The sequence below is a fragment of the Gadus macrocephalus genome, chromosome 6 (assembly GCF_031168955.1).
Source record: "Gadus macrocephalus chromosome 6, ASM3116895v1".
Lineage (NCBI taxonomy): Eukaryota > Metazoa > Chordata > Actinopteri > Gadiformes > Gadidae > Gadus > Gadus macrocephalus.
The window spans coordinates 9,850,676-9,868,537 of record NC_082387.1 but is presented as its reverse complement, the minus strand read 5'-3'; the positions used below and the strand labels follow the sequence as shown (position 1 = coordinate 9,868,537).

The 17,862-nt window shown below is 43.6% G+C and overlaps 2 protein-coding genes across 3 annotated transcripts in view; both read left to right on the top strand.

Moving 5' to 3' along the window:
• The window catches only part of LOC132459438 (collagen alpha-1(V) chain-like), a 32,184-nt gene extending 27,017 nt beyond the window's left edge, over window positions 1-5,167 (top strand). The window contains exons 26-35 of the mRNA XM_060053978.1: window positions 54-161; window positions 430-483; window positions 1,016-1,069; window positions 1,389-1,433; window positions 1,874-1,927; window positions 2,088-2,132; window positions 3,921-3,974; window positions 4,384-4,437; window positions 4,569-4,622; window positions 4,936-5,167. Coding sequence (XP_059909961.1) covers window positions 54-161; window positions 430-483; window positions 1,016-1,069; window positions 1,389-1,433; window positions 1,874-1,927; window positions 2,088-2,132; window positions 3,921-3,974; window positions 4,384-4,437; window positions 4,569-4,622; window positions 4,936-5,025 — 612 coding nt within the window. The 3' untranslated portion in view covers window positions 5,026-5,167. The remainder of the gene's footprint in view (window positions 1-53; window positions 162-429; window positions 484-1,015; window positions 1,070-1,388; window positions 1,434-1,873; window positions 1,928-2,087; window positions 2,133-3,920; window positions 3,975-4,383; window positions 4,438-4,568; window positions 4,623-4,935) is intronic.
• LOC132459439 (collagen alpha-1(XI) chain-like) lies at window positions 5,086-15,847 on the top strand. Of its 2 annotated transcripts, XM_060053979.1 has the most exons (33): window positions 5,086-5,285; window positions 5,483-5,527; window positions 5,623-5,667; window positions 6,192-6,299; window positions 7,057-7,110; window positions 7,202-7,255; window positions 7,357-7,410; window positions 7,788-7,895; window positions 7,983-8,036; window positions 8,282-8,389; window positions 8,482-8,535; window positions 8,662-8,715; window positions 8,941-8,994; window positions 9,102-9,155; window positions 9,312-9,419; window positions 10,313-10,366; window positions 10,674-10,727; window positions 10,901-10,954; window positions 11,122-11,175; window positions 11,265-11,318; window positions 12,082-12,135; window positions 12,333-12,386; window positions 12,486-12,539; window positions 12,908-12,961; window positions 13,074-13,127; window positions 13,231-13,248; window positions 13,438-13,491; window positions 13,706-13,768; window positions 13,950-14,115; window positions 14,354-14,460; window positions 14,844-14,924; window positions 15,147-15,329; window positions 15,688-15,847. In XM_060053979.1, the coding sequence occupies exons 1-33, from the start codon at window positions 5,202-5,204 to the stop codon at window positions 15,841-15,843; spliced, it is 2,406 nt and encodes an 801-aa protein (XP_059909962.1). In that variant the 5' UTR covers window positions 5,086-5,201; the 3' UTR covers window positions 15,844-15,847. The 2 variants fall into 2 exon arrangements, with proteins under 2 accessions (XP_059909962.1, XP_059909963.1); XM_060053980.1 differs by lacking the exons at window positions 5,086-5,285; window positions 5,483-5,527; window positions 5,623-5,667 and having other exon boundaries at window positions 6,234-6,303; window positions 7,784-7,895.
• The last annotated feature ends 2,015 nt before the right edge of the window (window positions 15,848-17,862 follow it).

The following is a 17,862-nucleotide window of genomic DNA, read 5'->3' as shown; positions in this document are numbered from 1 at the left end:
CTTAGGGATATTGAAAGATGAGCTGGCTTTGATACGAAATTCTCCTCTTTCAGGGACCAGCTGGTTCAGCAGGGGTCAGAGGTCAGCAGGGAGAGGGGGGTGGGCGGGGCCTGACAGGGATTCCTGGAGCCAGAGGCCCTCGTGGGCTCCTCGGAGCTGAGGTAGGAACCCCAGCAAAATCACACCTCAATTTCATTGCATAGTGAAATAACAGTAAAATCCTCGCCTACACCTGAAAAGTGTTTTTTTCTGCAGTTTACTTAAAGCAACTGTTACACTCGTTTACATCTATCTTGTGATCTTCTTTCATTCATTAATTTTTTTCTTCCATTCTTTCTTTCTGTCTACTGTTTTCTCTCTTTTCTGTTGATGTCCTTTTTGCTCTCTGCCTGTTTGTCCATCTCTGTCTGTGTGTCCCTCTCTCTCCAGGGTGAAGACGGTGAAGCAGGCCTCAGGGGAGGTGTTGGGAGAGAGGGGTTAAAGGTGAAGATTTTTTTGGTTCTGCTCAAACACAAGGGCACAAGGTCACCCTGCGACCCTGTGCCCTGTGACAAACACACGGTCACAAGGTCACCTTGTGACTGTTCGTTTGTCATCAGGTCGCCCGAGAAAACAATGACGTAACTCTAGTAAGGCTCTTAATTAGCTTAACGGTGATGTCATTATAACAAATGACGTTCTGTTTTTTTTGCTCTGTGCTCTTTTCAGTAAGAAGACTTGCGTCTCTAAATTGTTGTTGAAGTTAAATGTTCACACCTGCCACCCCTCTGGCTCCAATGCATGAAGTTCCACAGTGCTGTTTCAGCCCCAGGCTGGAAGTACCACTTGGAAAAGCCCTGGTTTAACTTAACAATCAGTGAAAGGGAGACAAGGTTAATAGGTCCACAATCCATGTCATTCATCCTGAAGTAACAAACAGTAACAGTAAAATATGGTTGAAAACCAGAGCCTTTTTTGTATATTCTATATAATTGTAATGAATGCTATTGACTGTTGCTATCTGTTGTTATTCAAGGGAAACCGAGGACTTACGGGACAGCATGGAGAGCTAGGATTAAAAGGGTTCAAGGTATTTATTAAACTGATGATATTTCAGCCTTGTTTCTATTATTGTTACGATGTTGGTCACGTGACTAAAACAAAACACACTTAATTCCCATCTTTGTGACTGCCGCTGCTTTCTCTGGTACAACAAGCTTAAACACCATTATTAGGACTGTGTGTCTGGTCTGTAATTTACAACGCACTCGGTTCCTTTGTCCTGATTATTTATTTCCACTGTTGCTGCCCCAAAGACGATAACAATTCTTAATCACTACAATTACTTAATTGTTACCAAATAGACATTACATTATTATTATTAATATATTGTTGTGAATTCTTATCAGGGTCGTACCGGACTCTCTGGTCTCTATGGGATACCTGGCACACCGGTAAGACTCACAGACTCTGTCAATTCCCCCCTACACCAACATCACATGACCCCTACAACTACACCACCAACCCAAACATGCAGAGAGTAGACCTGATCTAGATTTTGTGGCCTGGGCATGTCTATCAATGTGTGTCTCTGTCTGTCTGTCTTTGTGTGTGTGTGTGTGTGTGTGTGTGTGTGTGTGTGTGTGTGTGTGTGTGTGTGTGTGTGTGTGTGTGTGTGTGTGTGTGTGTGTGTGTGTGTGTGTGTGTGTGTGTGTGTGTGTGTGTGTGTTGGAACTTTCGTACAAATGTCATGGTTGAATTTAGCGCCTCGTCACCACTTCAACCTGCTTCTGTAACCTGGTTACTGTAGTGGCATTATAAAACAAGATAATGATATGACTGTATCTAAAAATACTGTATGTGTATCTGTATTTCTGTGTGTGTTTGGTTTCAGGGTTACCCAGGTCCAGTTGGGACGGAGGGAGCAGAAGGAAAGCCCGGTACACAGGTTCCCATTTTATAACTTTTCATTTTTGACTCCAGTTGATGTTACCTGCCGGTTGGGAGGAGCAATCGGCAGCCCCTCCGAGCTAAACCAATCATATCTCAACGTTTCAGCAACTGTCAGCAGTGTCCGTGGTGATGTGTGGTGTTTTGACCTATTATAGGGGTCTGCTGGGTCAGCTGGTGCTCCCGGGCCTAAAGGAGACCGGGTGAGTGACAGCCCTGTAATATTCAGCTTCTAATACCGGCTAAGAGGGCCTGGGTTCCGACCCTAATGTAGGCACCCTGGAGCAAGGTGTCTCCCTGCTCCTACCCACTACTAGTTACTAATGTATCGGAAATTGGAATACTGTGTTAGTCAGCTGAATTACCTTAATGTTTAGTACTTCTATTTAGTACTTTATCAGGCGATTTTATCCAAAGCGTCTTGCAGTGAATACAGGTACATAGAGTTAATGAGCCGGTAGGAGTTAGGTAGGCAGATGCAACAAAGGACGTTGGAGTTTCAACCTCCGGCACTCTTTGTCGAAGGGTCATATTCTAACACCGACAGCAAGATCGCCTAGCGATCAACACACTTACATTTAGTGATTTAGTAGATACTTTTTTCCTTAAACTTACAAATGAGGCAGAGGACAATCAAAACAAACTATCTAAATTTGAGTAGTTACAAAAAAGGGGCTGTGTGTCCTTGTTTCAAAAAACAACAACTGGTAGGCAAGGCAAGGCAACTTATTTATATAGCACTTTTCATACACAAGGCAGACTTAAAGTGCTTCACATATAAACATTGTCATACAATAAAATAAAATAATAGATAAGTAAAAGAAAACATATGCAAAGAAATGGGTAAAATAGAAAGTTAAAAAGGCATTTTAGTATTAAAATAGAAAATAAAGGCAAAGTTAAAAAAGCTTTTTAGAAAGTGCAATGTATTTAAGATTTAGCAGAAAGCTAAAGCAAACATAAAAGTCTTCCGTCTTGTTTTTGGTTGTACAGAGTAGCTCTAGAAATCAGAAAGAAACAAAGAATATTTTAATCAGTGCTAGTGCAAACAGATTCAACGTGCTTTTTTAAATTCCAAAAGAACAGTACAGCCCAACAAAATGCATTCTTGATCACTAGAGCTAGATCATGAAATATAGGAAAATGTTCACAATTCATCTGAACCTATCCATTCCATCTATTCCAAGGGCATGTAAAAAGCTAAGGTTGCACCTATTTGCCTCGAGCCAAGGTGCAGCGGCTTTTTATTGAGTTTACTATTCTGAGGAACGCATTCTGCCTGAGGACGCAGTCCAGGTTTTTTTCCAATTCAAACCACAAGCTGCAACACAATCGCGAAACAGTCTTTAAAATGTCACTATGAATTGCCGGGCTTGACGACACTTCCACGGGCCACTTCAGCGAACCAACACACTGCACGATCTCAGAGAGGTCTCCAGAGGATAGTAATCACGTTAATTGTGTTTTCAGGCAAGCACTGAGCATAAACACCTATAGTTCAAGTTCATACTACCTGGCTTACTGCTGCCCGCGCTCCGTTCTTCAAAGAGATGTTTAGAGAAACCAAATACTGAAACGAAAGCTCAGTCGGTCTTGGATTACACGGAGGACATTCTTGAACAACATTCCCCCCAGGAAGATGCCAATTTACACGGAGGAGTTCCATCCACATGTTACACAGTCTATGTTCTCCTTTTACAAAACAAACATCTGCAGCTTGTAATACGGCTCATTGAAACACACCGCTCACTTCCCCCTCAGATGGGGCTAGGATGTTTTCCTTAAGCCACTTTTTGTACACAAGAATGTCGTCAATATATTTGGTTACGTCTTTATAAGATTTTCTAAATTCTTCAAGGTTGAAATCTCTAACTGCTTGAATGGTATCCTCTGATCTCTTCCAGGTCGTAAAATGTAACTGTTTGAATTGCAATCTCTGATCTCTTCCAGGTTGTGTTGAACAAACTGTTGAACTGTGTTTTTGTGTTCAGGGGCTTGCGGGTGTTGTTGGTGAGAGAGGATTGCCTGCTGTTGTCAGTTCTCCGGTATGGATTCCCCCACTTACCCCCATCAGGTCCCAGGACCTTTCCTTCCCTCTGTCCTTCCTCCCTTTCTTCCTTCCCTGATAAACTTCCTTCCTTCCCTGCTTCCTTCCTTCCTTCCTTCCTTCCTTCCTTCCTTCCTTCCTTCCTTCCTTCCTTCCTCCCTCCCTTCCTTCCTTCCTTCCTTCCTTCCTTCCTTCCTTCCTTCCTTCCTTCCTTCCTTCCTTCCTTCCTTCCTTATATCTGTCCATCCTTCCTTCCTTCCTTCTTTATATCTGTCCATCCTTATTTCCTTCCTTATATCATTCATTCCTCCCTTCCTTATATCCTTTGTTTTGTCGTTCTTCCTTCTTTACCATTTATTATCGTATTCCTTTCTGTGCCTCTGAAGGTTTATCTGTTCCCCTGACAGGGTCCTCCAGGGAAGACAGGCCAAGAGGGCCTCCGTGGCCCCAGCGGCGAGAGGGTGAGTCGAGAGCTGAATATCATAATGTGCATCTTACCTTTCTGACCTGTAGGGGGCAGAAAACCAATGCATGTGGTTTAGTGTGAGGCTACTCTTTCAGGTTTTGAAGATAACATGTCGTGTTTTTGAAGGGCTTCACAGGTAAACCAGGCGTCGATGGCTCCCAGGGCCCAGTGGGCATGAATGTAAGTGATCCTAATAAAGCGGGTTCTCATAACTAACACTGGGATTTGATTGCTTTGTTTACCATACGTTTTCATCTATGCAAGTATTGGTCGGTACACTAACTATATGACAATACCGGCGTATAAGCTCCACCTACGTGATTCATAGGACTAAACAAACATGGCATTGTGTAGTCCATTGTAAAGCAAAATTGTAATCCAACACAACTGTATTTTTCTGACAATGAAATAGGATAAGAACAGTAATATAACATAAAAGTGTTTATTGAGCTCCACATGGAAGCTAAAGCAGAGTCTATGGTCTGCTTCACAGGGTTACCCAGGAGCAGAGGGGTTGGTGGGGATACGAGGTCACATGGGACAGCGGGTGAGAGCACACACACACACACACTCATACACCTGAACTGGTTGGAAAACTGTTGATAGTTATCTAATGGCTATCCTGGAACAATATATTGATGTTCAATTGTTTACATTCATTACTTCATATGGATTTGGATTTGGATATAAGATATTTGATAACGACCAGTTGAAATGATGTGTAGGAAGAACAACATTGGACGGTTGGTGTGTGTATGAATGAACTTTGACCTTGAACTGTGTTTGAAGGGCGACGCGGGTGTGAGGGGGCGGGTTGGTGGCCGGGGGAAGCCAGGGCCTTCAGTGAGTAGCAAATTTATGTCATTTATTTATTGTTTTATGTATTTATTTCACTTTTTATTATTTTGATCTTGTTTTTTCACACTTTATTTCCATTTTTTTTATTTATTTATCAGATTGAAAATCTTTTACATTTACAGTTGCATTTAGGTTGGAGGTTTTTAGGGGAGGGTGTGATGTGTGTGTTTGTTTCTCACTAGGGGTTGATTGGACCTCCTGGTGAGAGAGGCACACCTGGGCCTCAGGTGAGATGATCTGGGTCTCTGGTTCCTAACGGTTCAGCTCGCCAGACAAACCAGCTTTTTAATAAACCAACCGCTGTGGTGTGTTTCTACCGCAGGGCTATCGAGGGGAGTTCGGAGCCAAAGGGGATCACGGCCCACGTGTGAGTCATTGTGCTGTGTTCATTTACTTCTGTTCAACATGGTGGACATTGGTTTCATCGTGTTTGTGTCCACGCTGCTCTGACTATCAACATCTGATGAGAGACAATTCTGTATGTGTGACTGATTGACTCTGAGCTAAGGTTTCCTTCTACTCGCTGATCTTCATAGCCACAATAATCTAAATTATAATATATTATATATTATAAAATAGCTTTGAGTATTCATGCATATTTTATGCCCTTTGTTGTTATACGTTATCAATTGTAAGAAAAAAATTATTGGAATAGTGAATATCTCTGGACTTTGGACGATTTGATGAGAAACTATTCAGTGCAATAGGAAATGTAATCTTAATTAAATGCAATTAATAATGTCCTTTCCGGAAAAGTCGATAGTCGAAAAGAAACCATTGCAGCAATAAAGCGACAACAGAAGCCACCGTCTATTCTTTGAGGATCTCAGGTCAGTGAGCGTACAGAATGAAGTTCCTCATGGATCTCAATGTTCAATCTCCGGAACCCAGGGCCCGGCAGGTCGACACGGGCCAGGCGGGGGTGTCGGAGGCCTCGGGCCACGAGGAAGCCAGGGGCCACCAGGGCCACAGGGGCCCGCAGGGCTCACAGGGATTCCAGTGAGTAGGTACTATTTGCTAGCCTCCTGAGACCATCCCGATCTCGAAAAATCCACATTCTGTTTCTCTCCGCTGATCGCTCTGGTCCCGGTCCCGTTAAAGCATATCCCAAAAAAAAAATTAGGATTGGACAAATCAATCTGATTGGTCCAATTCTCTCTCTGGTCAGAGAGAGGATTGGACCAATCAGAGCTTGGGGGAGGGAGTTCATAAAGAACAAGGAGCACTGCAGTCTGGCAAATTATACAACAAAAAGTGTAGCAATCTAAAAGAAATATGTCTTTGCTTTAATTCCGACTGGATTCGGTGAGAGTGAAGTAAGGAGCAGATTGGCTTGAGCCTCTTTGAGAAACCGAGGACATCTTGCAAAACGTAAGATGATGATCAGGATGGTCTCACAAGGCCAACTTCGAAACCCTTTCTTTAACCTATTTTACTCCCTGTTGCAATTGTTCCTCATGCATAAACCATAAACATACATACATATATCGTTATGAATTAAATATGAATACATGCCAACATTTCATAGTTCATATGAATAAAACATACAAAGTAGATACAAGAATATCATAGTTTTTTATGAATTAAACATTTGTATGCATACACATGATAGTGGCTTATCAATTAAACATGTGTATGCATACACATGATTGAGGCTTATTAATTAAACATATGTGTACATGATAGTGGCTTATGAATAAAAAATGCATACAAATATCAAGTGATGGTTTAAAATGTTGTTTGTTTGATTACACAGGGAGGATCTGGACTATATGGAATAAGTGGGCAGCGTGGAGAGAAGGGAGAATCGGTAATAAAGAAATAAAGAAATAAATACACTTTTTTCAGAGGCAAAAATAATAAGAATAAAGGTGTATTATTGCTGCAATCTCTTTCTTTAGGGCGCGTCTGGGTCCGCTGGTAACATCGGTCCCCCAGGGTTAGATGGTCCACAGGTTGGTTCCTACCCCATGCTTATAGCCCTCTACACTCCCACCCGACACACTCGACCACGACTTGTTATTTAAATGATTTATATGTTCTGTTTCACCTTCAGGGCGCACCCGGCCAAGGTGGCGAAGTTGGTTCATCTGGACTAAAGGGCGCCCAGGTCTGTGAAAACCATACAAATACTGATAAAAATAGGATGTATTCTAATGCTCTCAGATGGGACAAGGTACAACAGCAGAAAGTACGGCACAGTAATGACCATAACAATTTGAAAATAAGAATAAAATGACAAAGAATATAACGGAAATACATTTACATACACAATAAGGGTAATAAATGCAAGATTTAATTAGTATCATTTGATTGTTCTCAACAAACAAAACTATTCATTCATTCATTCATTCAAACCAGTTACGTGAAGTGAGTTAAGTGAGGGCTGGATACCGTTTCATGACCAATCGGTTAATTAAATCCGAGATTCTGGCACAAGATACAATGAAAGAAAACTAAACTAAAGTTCCTCTCCCGGTAAGACAGGGAGATCCAGGTTCCTGGGGGTCACAGGGCCTCGTGGGGCTAAAAGGAACGCCCGGACCAGGGGGCACTCTGGGGCCTCTGGGTGAGAAGGGCCCTGAAGGGAACGAGGTCAGCTCTAGCTTTCTTGTTGTGTTGCATTTCATTATTCAAACTCTTCTATGGTAGAAACTATAATGAACCGTCTTTCCACTACAGGGAGAAGATGGAGCGTTCGGCATCATGGGAGATTCTGGGCCCAAAGGACTAAAGGTGAGCAATAAAGATACCTCTTCTGTTTGGAATCAACCCACTAACACGCACACCACGTAGGTTTGATTCCAACCTGCGATCCTATGCTACATGAAATACCCTCTCTTCCTTAAAACACTTTCCGGTTTCTCTTTACCGTCCTGTCAATAAAAGAAACCAAGCCGATAAAAAGTATCAAACAAAAAAATAAATAAATTGATAAATTGGGACATTTTGTCTTTTATTTTAACTCGTTTTCTTCCCAGGGAGGTTTGGGTCATCGAGGGGCTTCTGGATTTGAGGGGGGCCCGGGTCTCCTTGGCAACCCAGGGTCACAGGGGTCAAAGGGAGAGAAGGGTTACAGCGGACTAACGGTACGTTCTGTCCGTCCGTCTGTCAGCCTGTTGGCCAGCCTGTCTTGTCACCCAATAGCAAGCGTTAACATCATCCTGTCGTTTGTCTTCAGGGCCAACCGGGTCTCATTGGAAAGATAGGAATAGCCGGTCTGATGGGAGTGCGGGTAAGACCCTAGACTAGACAACCGTGCCGTTGCCACAACTGCATCACCATGTTAAAGTCTAGGATAACGGTTCTTCGCTATTGTATTCTGGAGCTTTAATGCCGTTCTGCATCTCTTCTTTTCAAGGGTTTCCCCGGTACTTTTGGAAGGGCTGGAAACGATGGAATACCCGGACCGAAGGTAGATGGCGCCCACTTGATTTGTTCTACCTTGTTGTAAATTGTTGCCTTTTGTTTTCATTTCAAAAGGCTAGACTATGACAATTTTGCTCCATGCTAATGATAGAATAAAATGTGACATATACATACATGTATATATAATCTATAGGAAGATGTATACTGATTATTCTTACCCTCCTCTCTGTTCCATTTCCTCTCCGTTCTACTTCCTTCCTGGGTTCTTCAGGGAGTTAAAGGTCTCGTTGGTCCGACCGGTTCCGCTGGAGCCCTAGGTCCTAAGGTTAGTCCAATGTCCACTACGTCATTGTATTAGTCGGGACTACACAGCGAAGAGGACAGCCAGTAACGGAACATCTTTTTGGATTCCTGTTCACTGTGTAACCACAGGGAGTCGCAGGGATGAGGGGGACGAAAGGAGATCCTGGAACGTGGGGGCAAAAGGTGAGCAGAATAGAACTTAACCGACATGATAGTCTTCTGGCTGAAGGGTTCTGAGTTCCATCCCGAATGTCCACAGCCTAGGACATCGGAAGCCATGTCCTCGTGCAACGTGTCCCCTACCTGGTTAACATAATAATAAACGGTTCTTTATCCTAGGGGACTCCAGGATCCACAGGGGTCCGAGGCGACCTCGGGCCAAAGGGCTTTGCTGGACCCGAGGGGTCCCGGGGCCAGACTGGAGTGAAAGGGGAACAAGGAGAGCCGGTGAGGAGGGGGTCTGATTCATGAAAAATATTTGTGTGTGTGAAGTATGCGGCATGGGTACCTAAGGTAGGTTTCGAGCTGGATCTTCCAGGCCAAGACATGGAGTAGCTCCACCACCACCATTCTCGTAGATAGCAATTATTGACCATTGCTACCAGCCTACTCCAACAGAGAATTTCAGTTGACCCCAGTGTGTAGCCAGGGCTATGAGGAGTGTCAGGAAACTAATGCAGAAAGCTATCAAGTGCTGCCTTGAACTTGTTCAGGGCTGGGTTCGACTTGATGTAAGGTGGTTCAGCATTGTGCAGTGCAGAAGCTGTAGATGAGAAAGAATGGAATCTCATGGTGTTGATGCTGCTGTACTTGGAGCTGGGGTTGTACACGACAAATGTTTTAGCCAGCCCTACTAAATCTGTAGTTAGTTTTAACTATGCAGTGCAATGGCGGTGGTACAATTCAAGAATCCAGCTACGAATTGCAGATTCGTTATTTATAATTAGTCAGATCATCGAAATCCGTATTCTGTTGCAAGGTTTAGATATTTGTGACGCATGCATTTTCCTCACCGATCTGCAAAGTTATAATGTTGTTGTCTGGAGCACTTCCTGTGTTAATCTTGGCTTATCCTGGACCACCTTGATCACTCACCTGAAGTGTAGACATGATTAATTTGTGTCAAATTTGCATGATACAACATGATTCCTCTTCACCAACCCTAACGCCACCCCTGATGGAGTTGATAGTATTTATTGTCTTTATGTGTATGTATTTATAGCACCCAAAGAAAATAATCAACATTTTGGTAACGTTTTGGGATCAGTTTTTGAGTCCTCACGAATTGCTGACCCTGATGGATGGATGAATGCTGAACATCTCCTCTCACCTTCTCGCAGGCATCCGAAGGGCTTCCAGGAGACAAAGGACCTACGGGAACATCAGGAACAGATGTACGATGACAAGACTGTTATTCTGAAAGCATTTATTTTTTGGTCGTTTCACTTAAGTGAAACGACACCGGTTGTTTTGGTTTTTGGTCATGTGACACATATACATTTCCACAAATGGGAATACCGTATTTATACCTTATTCATTCATTCATTCATTCATTCATGCATTTATTCTTAAATACTATCTTGATAATCCAAAATCCGTTACAATGATCATACCTTTGTTTTTTTAAACATAAAATGTGAAGTCACACCAAGTAGTTTGGGTATGTTCTAGAAGCTGTTTCTGGTCTTCTCGATGGTCTAGGGTTCGGTGGGTGAGATGGGACCTCCAGGACTGACTGGACCTCCGGGACCACTGGTAGGTCATTGCTTCTTTATCTTTATCTCCAGAATATTCCTGGGCTGGTTTTATGATGATATGGTTTGTTTTCTGCAAGGATGTGTCGTGGTAAATGTTAAATGTGATTAAAACGTTTTAGTGTTTGAGCCAATTTACTCTACTTAAAAATATGTACATTGTTATTTATTCAGGGCCCTAAAGGGAAACAAGGACCAGAAGGGAGACAAGGAAAGAAAGATCAAAAGGTCAGACAGAGTCTCATCTTTAGTCTCTAAAATTCTACTTTCTCTCTCTACACTCACACTCCGCATATGTACGCTATAGGCTTTTCTGGGCTAACCTGAAACAAATGGAGAGAAAACACGATTAAAAGCATCTGTAATGCTGGTGATGTTTCTGTTCTCCATCCCAGGGTGACGACGGTCCGATCGGGAAAACAGGGAAGAAAGGACGCACGGGGAAGCGGGTGAGGGGACGTGTCTCGCGTTTGAGTTCGAGGAACTATGAGGAAATGAGTTAATGTACTGAACCCTCATTTTGTTTCCGGTCTCCCAGGGCAAGAGAGGGAAGGCTGGGAGCAGAGGGCTGAGGGGAGTCCGTGGGGAGAAGGTGAGTTCTAGTTAGTTCGTTATGGACCTGGTGCTTGTTGACAGACTAGTAATGGTCCTGATGCTTGTTTGCAGACTGTACTCAGGGTCCTGGTGCTTGTTGATGGACTAGCAATGGTCCTGATGCTTGTTTACTGACTGTAGTTATGGTCATTAAGCTTGTTTACAGGCTGTAGTTATGGTCATTAAGCTTGTTTACAGACTGTAGTTATGGTCATTAAGCTTGTTTACAGGCTGTAGTTATGGTCATTAAGCTTGTTTACAGGCTGTAGTTATGGTCATTAAGCTTGTATACAGGCTGTAGTTATGGTCCTGATGCTTGTTTACTGACTGTAGTTATGGTCCTGATGCTTGTTTACTGACTGTAGTTATGGTCCTGATGCTTGTTTACAGTCTGTAGTTATGGTCCTGATGCTTGTTTACAGACTAGTTATGGTCATGATGCTTGTTTACAGACTAGTTATGGTCCTGATATCTAAAAGCCCCCTATTTCAAAATCAGCTGTGATGTTGATTGGCCTATGCAATTCATTTCAAAATCGACCCTATAGTGGTGCAGTCCGTCTTTCTATTATTCCAGTTGGAACAGTCCACTGGGTAGGCTGTTCGGTTGATATATCTTTCCTACCATTAAGTGTAGTCCAATTGGTTGGCTGATCTATCCATCATATGTCTGAGTTTTATAATGATTTGAAATGGGTCATTGACCGATTCCGGAGGTTAAAGTTCCTCAACATTGGGTCTGGGGTCTGCTCTGGTTCACAGGGGGAGAGAGGAGCTGCTGGTCCACTCGGACCTCTAGGAAGACCTGGGGCTTACGTACGTCTTCTTTTCTCTGTCTCTGACCTGAACACTAAGACTTAAGTTAAAACGTTAATCGGAATCCTGTGTGGTAAATAGATAATGCAAATCAGGTAGATCTTATTGGAACCGTATCTTACTAATACTAGTACTACTACCGTGTGTGTGCGTGTGTGTGTGCGTGTGCGTGTGCGTGTGCGTGTGCGTGTGTGCAGGGTGCAGGCGGGCTACGAGGAGTTAAAGGGGAGCGGGGTCGAGGGGGTTTAAAGGTACGTGCCCATCTCTAACCTTCCTTCACTTTGTAGTTTATACTTACCAATATATTTGTTATTTCAAAACAAATATCAAACTTGTTATTTCACTTACAGGGGGAAGTTGGACAAGGAGGGTTGTATGGCCGTCCTGGAAAACAAGGATTGAAGGTGAGACAAAGTACAGACTAGTACTGGGTGTGTGTTCATGTCCAGTTTTTGTTTGTGGTTCACTGATGAACATGGACTCACAGTTGCCTCAAACCATCCATTTAAACCCATGTCACTGCAGATCCATTTGAAAACACTTTTCTTACCTTCTTTTCCTTGCGTGTTCCTGTTTTGGTCCACAAGAAATTTAGACGTTCTAAGATTGCCTCCTAAATGTATAGATTTGGCCGGTTAAAGTGGTCCAGGCATGAACTGAAAACGCTGTTTTAGTGTGGTGCGGACAATGCTGTTATGGATGGAAAACGTATTGACCTTTAATGGCAGTAGTGTGGACACAGTCTCAGTCTGGCCTCTTGTTGTCCCCACAGGGAGTCAGAGCGTCTGCTGGGAAGAAAGGGAGTAGAGGATCAAAAGGAGAGCAGGTACCCCCACGTCTGACCACACCGTCCTGATTCACTCACTGTGGAGAACAGCACTGTGGGGGCACTGTGGGCCATGGGGTTTATTTGTTTGTTGGTTTGTCTGGTGCCTTAGGGAGATATCGGCCCAGATGGGAGGTGGGGCAGGGCCGGTCTACCAGGGCTACCTGTAAGTCTTATTTCCTGGATCACAAACCAACATTTTCAGTTTATTCGTGAAATCAATGTTCAGGTGACAAACTTTAACTTTGGTTTCATTTCACCTTCTTCAGGGGCTGTTTGGACACAAGGTAGGTCAACCTTAAACAAATTAGAGAAAAGTGAACCTCCTTTAGCTACGTGGTAGTCTCTAAATGCTTTATGATAGGCACCATGCTATGCGGTGGCTACTGAATGCTGTGTTAGCATCTGACTTCTATGTGTAAGCCACTGAATGCTATAGATGTAGGTTTTCATTGGATGCTATATGTTTCTATCAGGGTCTAAAAGGTTTCTCCGGAATTTCCGGCTCTGCAGGAAAGAGAGGTTTACCTGTGAGTACAAATGTTATCAATTACATCATTTTGACACTGACACCTCTAATGTTTACTGAAAAAATAAAACCAAAGACCCTATCTGCTCCTTCATGACCCGTATCCAAGAAAAACAAATCACTGTCAGTCTCTTTAGATGAACGTGTCCCTACTTATTTAACCATAGTATGGAGAAACCAAGATAAACTTTACTGTGTTTCATGTTTTGTATCAGGGACCTCCTGGCCCTCCCGGACCCCCTGGAACCTCATTGAACCTCACACTGACCAATATAAAGGCAAGTAACCGAAAACCATTAGGATGTACATGTAGTTACATATACCTGCTGGCTACAAGTGTTTTAAATGAATGACAGTGAACACACCCGTATGAGCTAGTGTGTCAACTTAAAGTGGGATTTTAACCATGTGATGTTTTCAATACATTAAAACCTTACGAATATCCATACCAACCTGTAGGAACTCATGTACGTGTCAGGCAAACCCAACTACCTCCTGGTGCGCACTCTGTTGGCCTCCCTTCAGAGAGACCTGCGCTGGTTCCTGGATCCACCAGATGGCAGCAGAGAGCACCCCGCCACCACATGCCTGGAGCTGTGGCTGGTCAACCCAAACATTTCCAATGGTGAGAGCACTGTTGGGGTTGGGGAACTCAAGATAATAAAAAAATAGATACATTTAAATCAACACAAAAATACAGTAAGGCTAAAACAAAGAAGTATATATGCATACAATCTATGCCATTTACCATATACCACTATACCATATATCATTTAAAGTTGCTTGTGAAAATGCAGAGATATTGTCAATATTGTACACGAAGTTGGTATGATGCAACGCTGCTGAAACGGTTTTCCTTCCAGGGAATTATTACGTGGATCCGAACCAGGGCAGCCCGGCCGATGCCTTCCAGGTGTACTGCGACTTCACGGAGGAACCAAAGACCTGCCTGAAGCCGCTGCGGTCTCAGGTATTGTATCATAGTTACCATGTTAAATCAATGTGAGGTCCATTATCAGGTCCTTAAAGGTGACATACTATACAACCATATTTGAGTGTGATTAGCCGTTAAAAGCCGTTTTGATAATCTGCCTCTTCTGACATCACAAGTGGGCGTGTCCAACTAGATGTATGACGGATAGATGAGCGATGTTTGCTGAAGTCCACTGGGTATGCTGGTAGACTGATCTATCCAGCACACATCTAGGTGGACACGCCCACTTGTGATGTCAGAAGAGGCAGATTTTCAAAACGGCTTGTAACGGCCAATCACAAATCACACCTGGTGGTATAATATGTCACCTTTGAATATTTAGGCCGGGACAAAAAACACAAACATTGTGAATATTGCAGGTTCCAGTGAAGCCGTGGCTGGTAGACGCCGGCACCGACGTCGCCTTCCAGTGGTTAAGCACCTTTAAAGGTGGCTTCCAGGTTCGTACCAAACAACCAATGTTTCCAATAAGCAGTTGGCGTTCATGAAGTGCTTTTTACGCACCACATATCTAGTGCGAGCGTCCAGAAGATAGGAGGTCTGCCTCAACGCTATATGCTTATAAATAGCGCTATCAATCGACTTGCGTTGCGTTGAAAGTCATGTTGGAAAACCCGACCCTCTCTCATCTCCAGCCTGTGTTCAAACCCTTCTCCTCCCAGTTTGAGTACCCTGGGTCGGACGTGGTGCAGATGAGGTTCCTGAGACTGGGAAGCCGGTTCTGCAGCCAGAGGGTCAGCTACTCCTGTGGGCCGGGGGGCCGGCAGGGGTCCCGGGAGAGGCAGGTCAAGTTCCTGGCGGACACGCGGAGACAGAGCTATCTGGCGGCGCTCAGCGACTGTGAGGTAAGCGACCGTGTCAGGTGAGGCAGTCACAATGCACGGGTGCAGTGCTTTTATTTCTTGCATGGGCGGCCACACTGCGAGTCAAACCCCTAACCTCGATCGAAACAAATCAAAATGTCGCTTTTGAAGGCGTTATTTACTGATTAAAAAAAGTCCATGATTAAAGATATACCTAAAAGTTATTGCGTTGACACGCATGTTGAAAATAAATGTAAAGCTAAATCCTTTTACGAAAAAAAAGTCAGTCGCAGGTACTCTGCCAACTCAGATCCAGCCATCCGGGACTTAAGAGAAGATCCACTGAACTCTGTACGTCCCCCCGGGAAAAAAAAAACTGCAGTGATGATTTTCTCCGCAGCCATGGGACGGGCGGGACCCGGGGCAGCCGGAGTCGGTCTTCCTGTTTGAGAGCGAGGACCTGGGCCTGCTGCCCCTCAGGGACGTGGGGGTACTGGGCAACCACCGGCTGACCCAGGGGTTCGGCTTCACCGTCGGACCCGTCTGCTTCAGCTAGGGGAGTCAGGGGGGTGGGGGCGACGGGGAGGGGGGGGGGGTTGCAGCCAGGATGCGGGTCCGACGGTCGGTCCCACACCCCCCCCCCCCGACAGGAGAGAGCACGGCGGCGTCAGCTGGGGAGCCCGTGCTGCCAGGGGGAGTCGCTCGTTTCAGACAAAGACGTTATTTGAGACGGGAGGTTATACCGGAGCTGCCTTTTGAGATTTTTTTTTTTAAGCTATCATTTGTACATTTGTGTTCACATGTTTGTATAGTTGAAACTGTTTATTTATGTCATTCCTACAAACATGTTTTCTGTTCGGGTATTCGTGTTCTAAGCCACATTGCTGTGGTTAAGTCCTCGTTGGTTGCAACTTTACACACATTCCCTTGATGCGTTGCTCTGCTCCAGATTCTTACAGTAATTTGGCCAATCTAAACCTCCACATAACCCCCTCTAAAGCATTACATAAACCTCAATGTCACCTAAAGTGAATGATCATACATCTAAAGTCTTTATTATTGTTCCTGCCTATGCCTCAGTAGAGCTTTCATTCCCTTACCAATTTAAGGTGTTGACATGAAAAATGACACAGGGTAATGATTGAGTTTTAACCAAGTTAAAGAATAGTTGCTTGACAGACCTTAGTTGTTTACATCGCAAACATCTTATTGCTGGGTAATGACTGAGCTATGTAAGAATCCTATCCGAGTTAAAACCTAAGAAAACAGATTTACATCGCAAACATCTTTTGCATGAATAGTGCAATCTCAGTGGTTCAGAGAGAAACACTGGGATTACTCGACTGGCAGGGTTGGATATTTACTGTAAGCTCATGAAAGCCTGTGAGGGTGAAGTGCTTGTGAAACATGAAGACGTGAGTGATCCACCCCCTAAGAAGCCCTCTTCTGGCCTGGGATCCTTTACCTGTGCTTGGTTCGGTTTGGCCTACTTGCACTATTTAGGGCTTCACCATTTTGAGGGCTGTCTAAAATATACAAACCTAGTTCCGTATATAGTGCACTACTTCATTACCGTAATACACCATCAAATAAGTGTACAGTACTGATGCAGTTATTACAGCACAGAGGTTTTCATTATCATTAGAGATAGTCTGCAGATACTATTTGTTTATGCAAATGAACTCTTACAGGTGGACATCTTATAAAGGGTCGGCCTGTTTATGAGATTCATTTACATCCTGCCAATAGATATCTGGTGCTTAATTAGTGTCCTAATTCACCATATACTTTTTTCCTAAATAGTGGGGGAATGGGGAATGAGGGCACAAGTGAAACTGAGATGGAGTTCTGAGCGGGATCACACTCACCTTATCAAACACACCCGACCCGTCATGTCGTGATCAGCATTTTGCTTCTCCAAAAAAAACACGTTTTACCCATCACTGTTGCCATGGCACCCATATTCAAAGCAAACCCATTAAATTCTGCCTTTAAGTTGTGTATCTATAAATAGACATTGTGATGATGAATGATGACAGATCATGCAAAAATGCATCCTGGAATGTGTTTAGAAATGCTCATTTTCACACTGCACTGCCTGTGTGGTCAAATCCATCCCCTGCTCTGTGATCAGCAGTGATTGGCTGATGATTAGACTCCAATGAGCCTTGACTGCAATGATTCACCCCTGCTTTCAAAGCTGTCCATTTGACATTTTATGGTCAATGTTTATGCTACCTAAATCTTTTCTGATGATTTCTCAAGGAGTTCAATTTTGTCCAGGTGTGACCTCACTTTAACCTAGACATTCAGTAGTTCATTCGACATCCCACTAGTACATGGAGGCACCAAACCTTTTCGATCTCAAATGTATCCTCTGGTAAAAACACTCCTGAATTTCGATCTCATAAACTACATATTTGTCTCAAATACAATTCCTATTGTCTATTAAACGCACCAGCAAGTTGCAGGAACTTTTCTGTGCATGTTGATGTTGTAAATTAATGTTCACTTTAATACGATTAAATTTACCCGTCATAGCGGAAATGTAAATACTGTGTGTACTGTGTGCATA

Excerpts from the sequence above, each read along its gene's own strand:
- LOC132459439 (XM_060053979.1), top strand. The coding sequence starts at position 5,202 with ATGAACTTTGACCTTGAACTGTGTTTGAAGGGCGACGCGGGTGTGAGG. Across the intron at positions 7,411-7,787 it reads CTGGACTAAAGGGCGCCCAG|GGAGATCCAGGTTCCTGGGG; the intron begins GTCTGTGAAAAC and ends CCGGTAAGACAG. Across the intron at positions 12,962-13,073 it reads GAGGATCAAAAGGAGAGCAG|GGAGATATCGGCCCAGATGG; the intron begins GTACCCCCACGT and ends CTGGTGCCTTAG.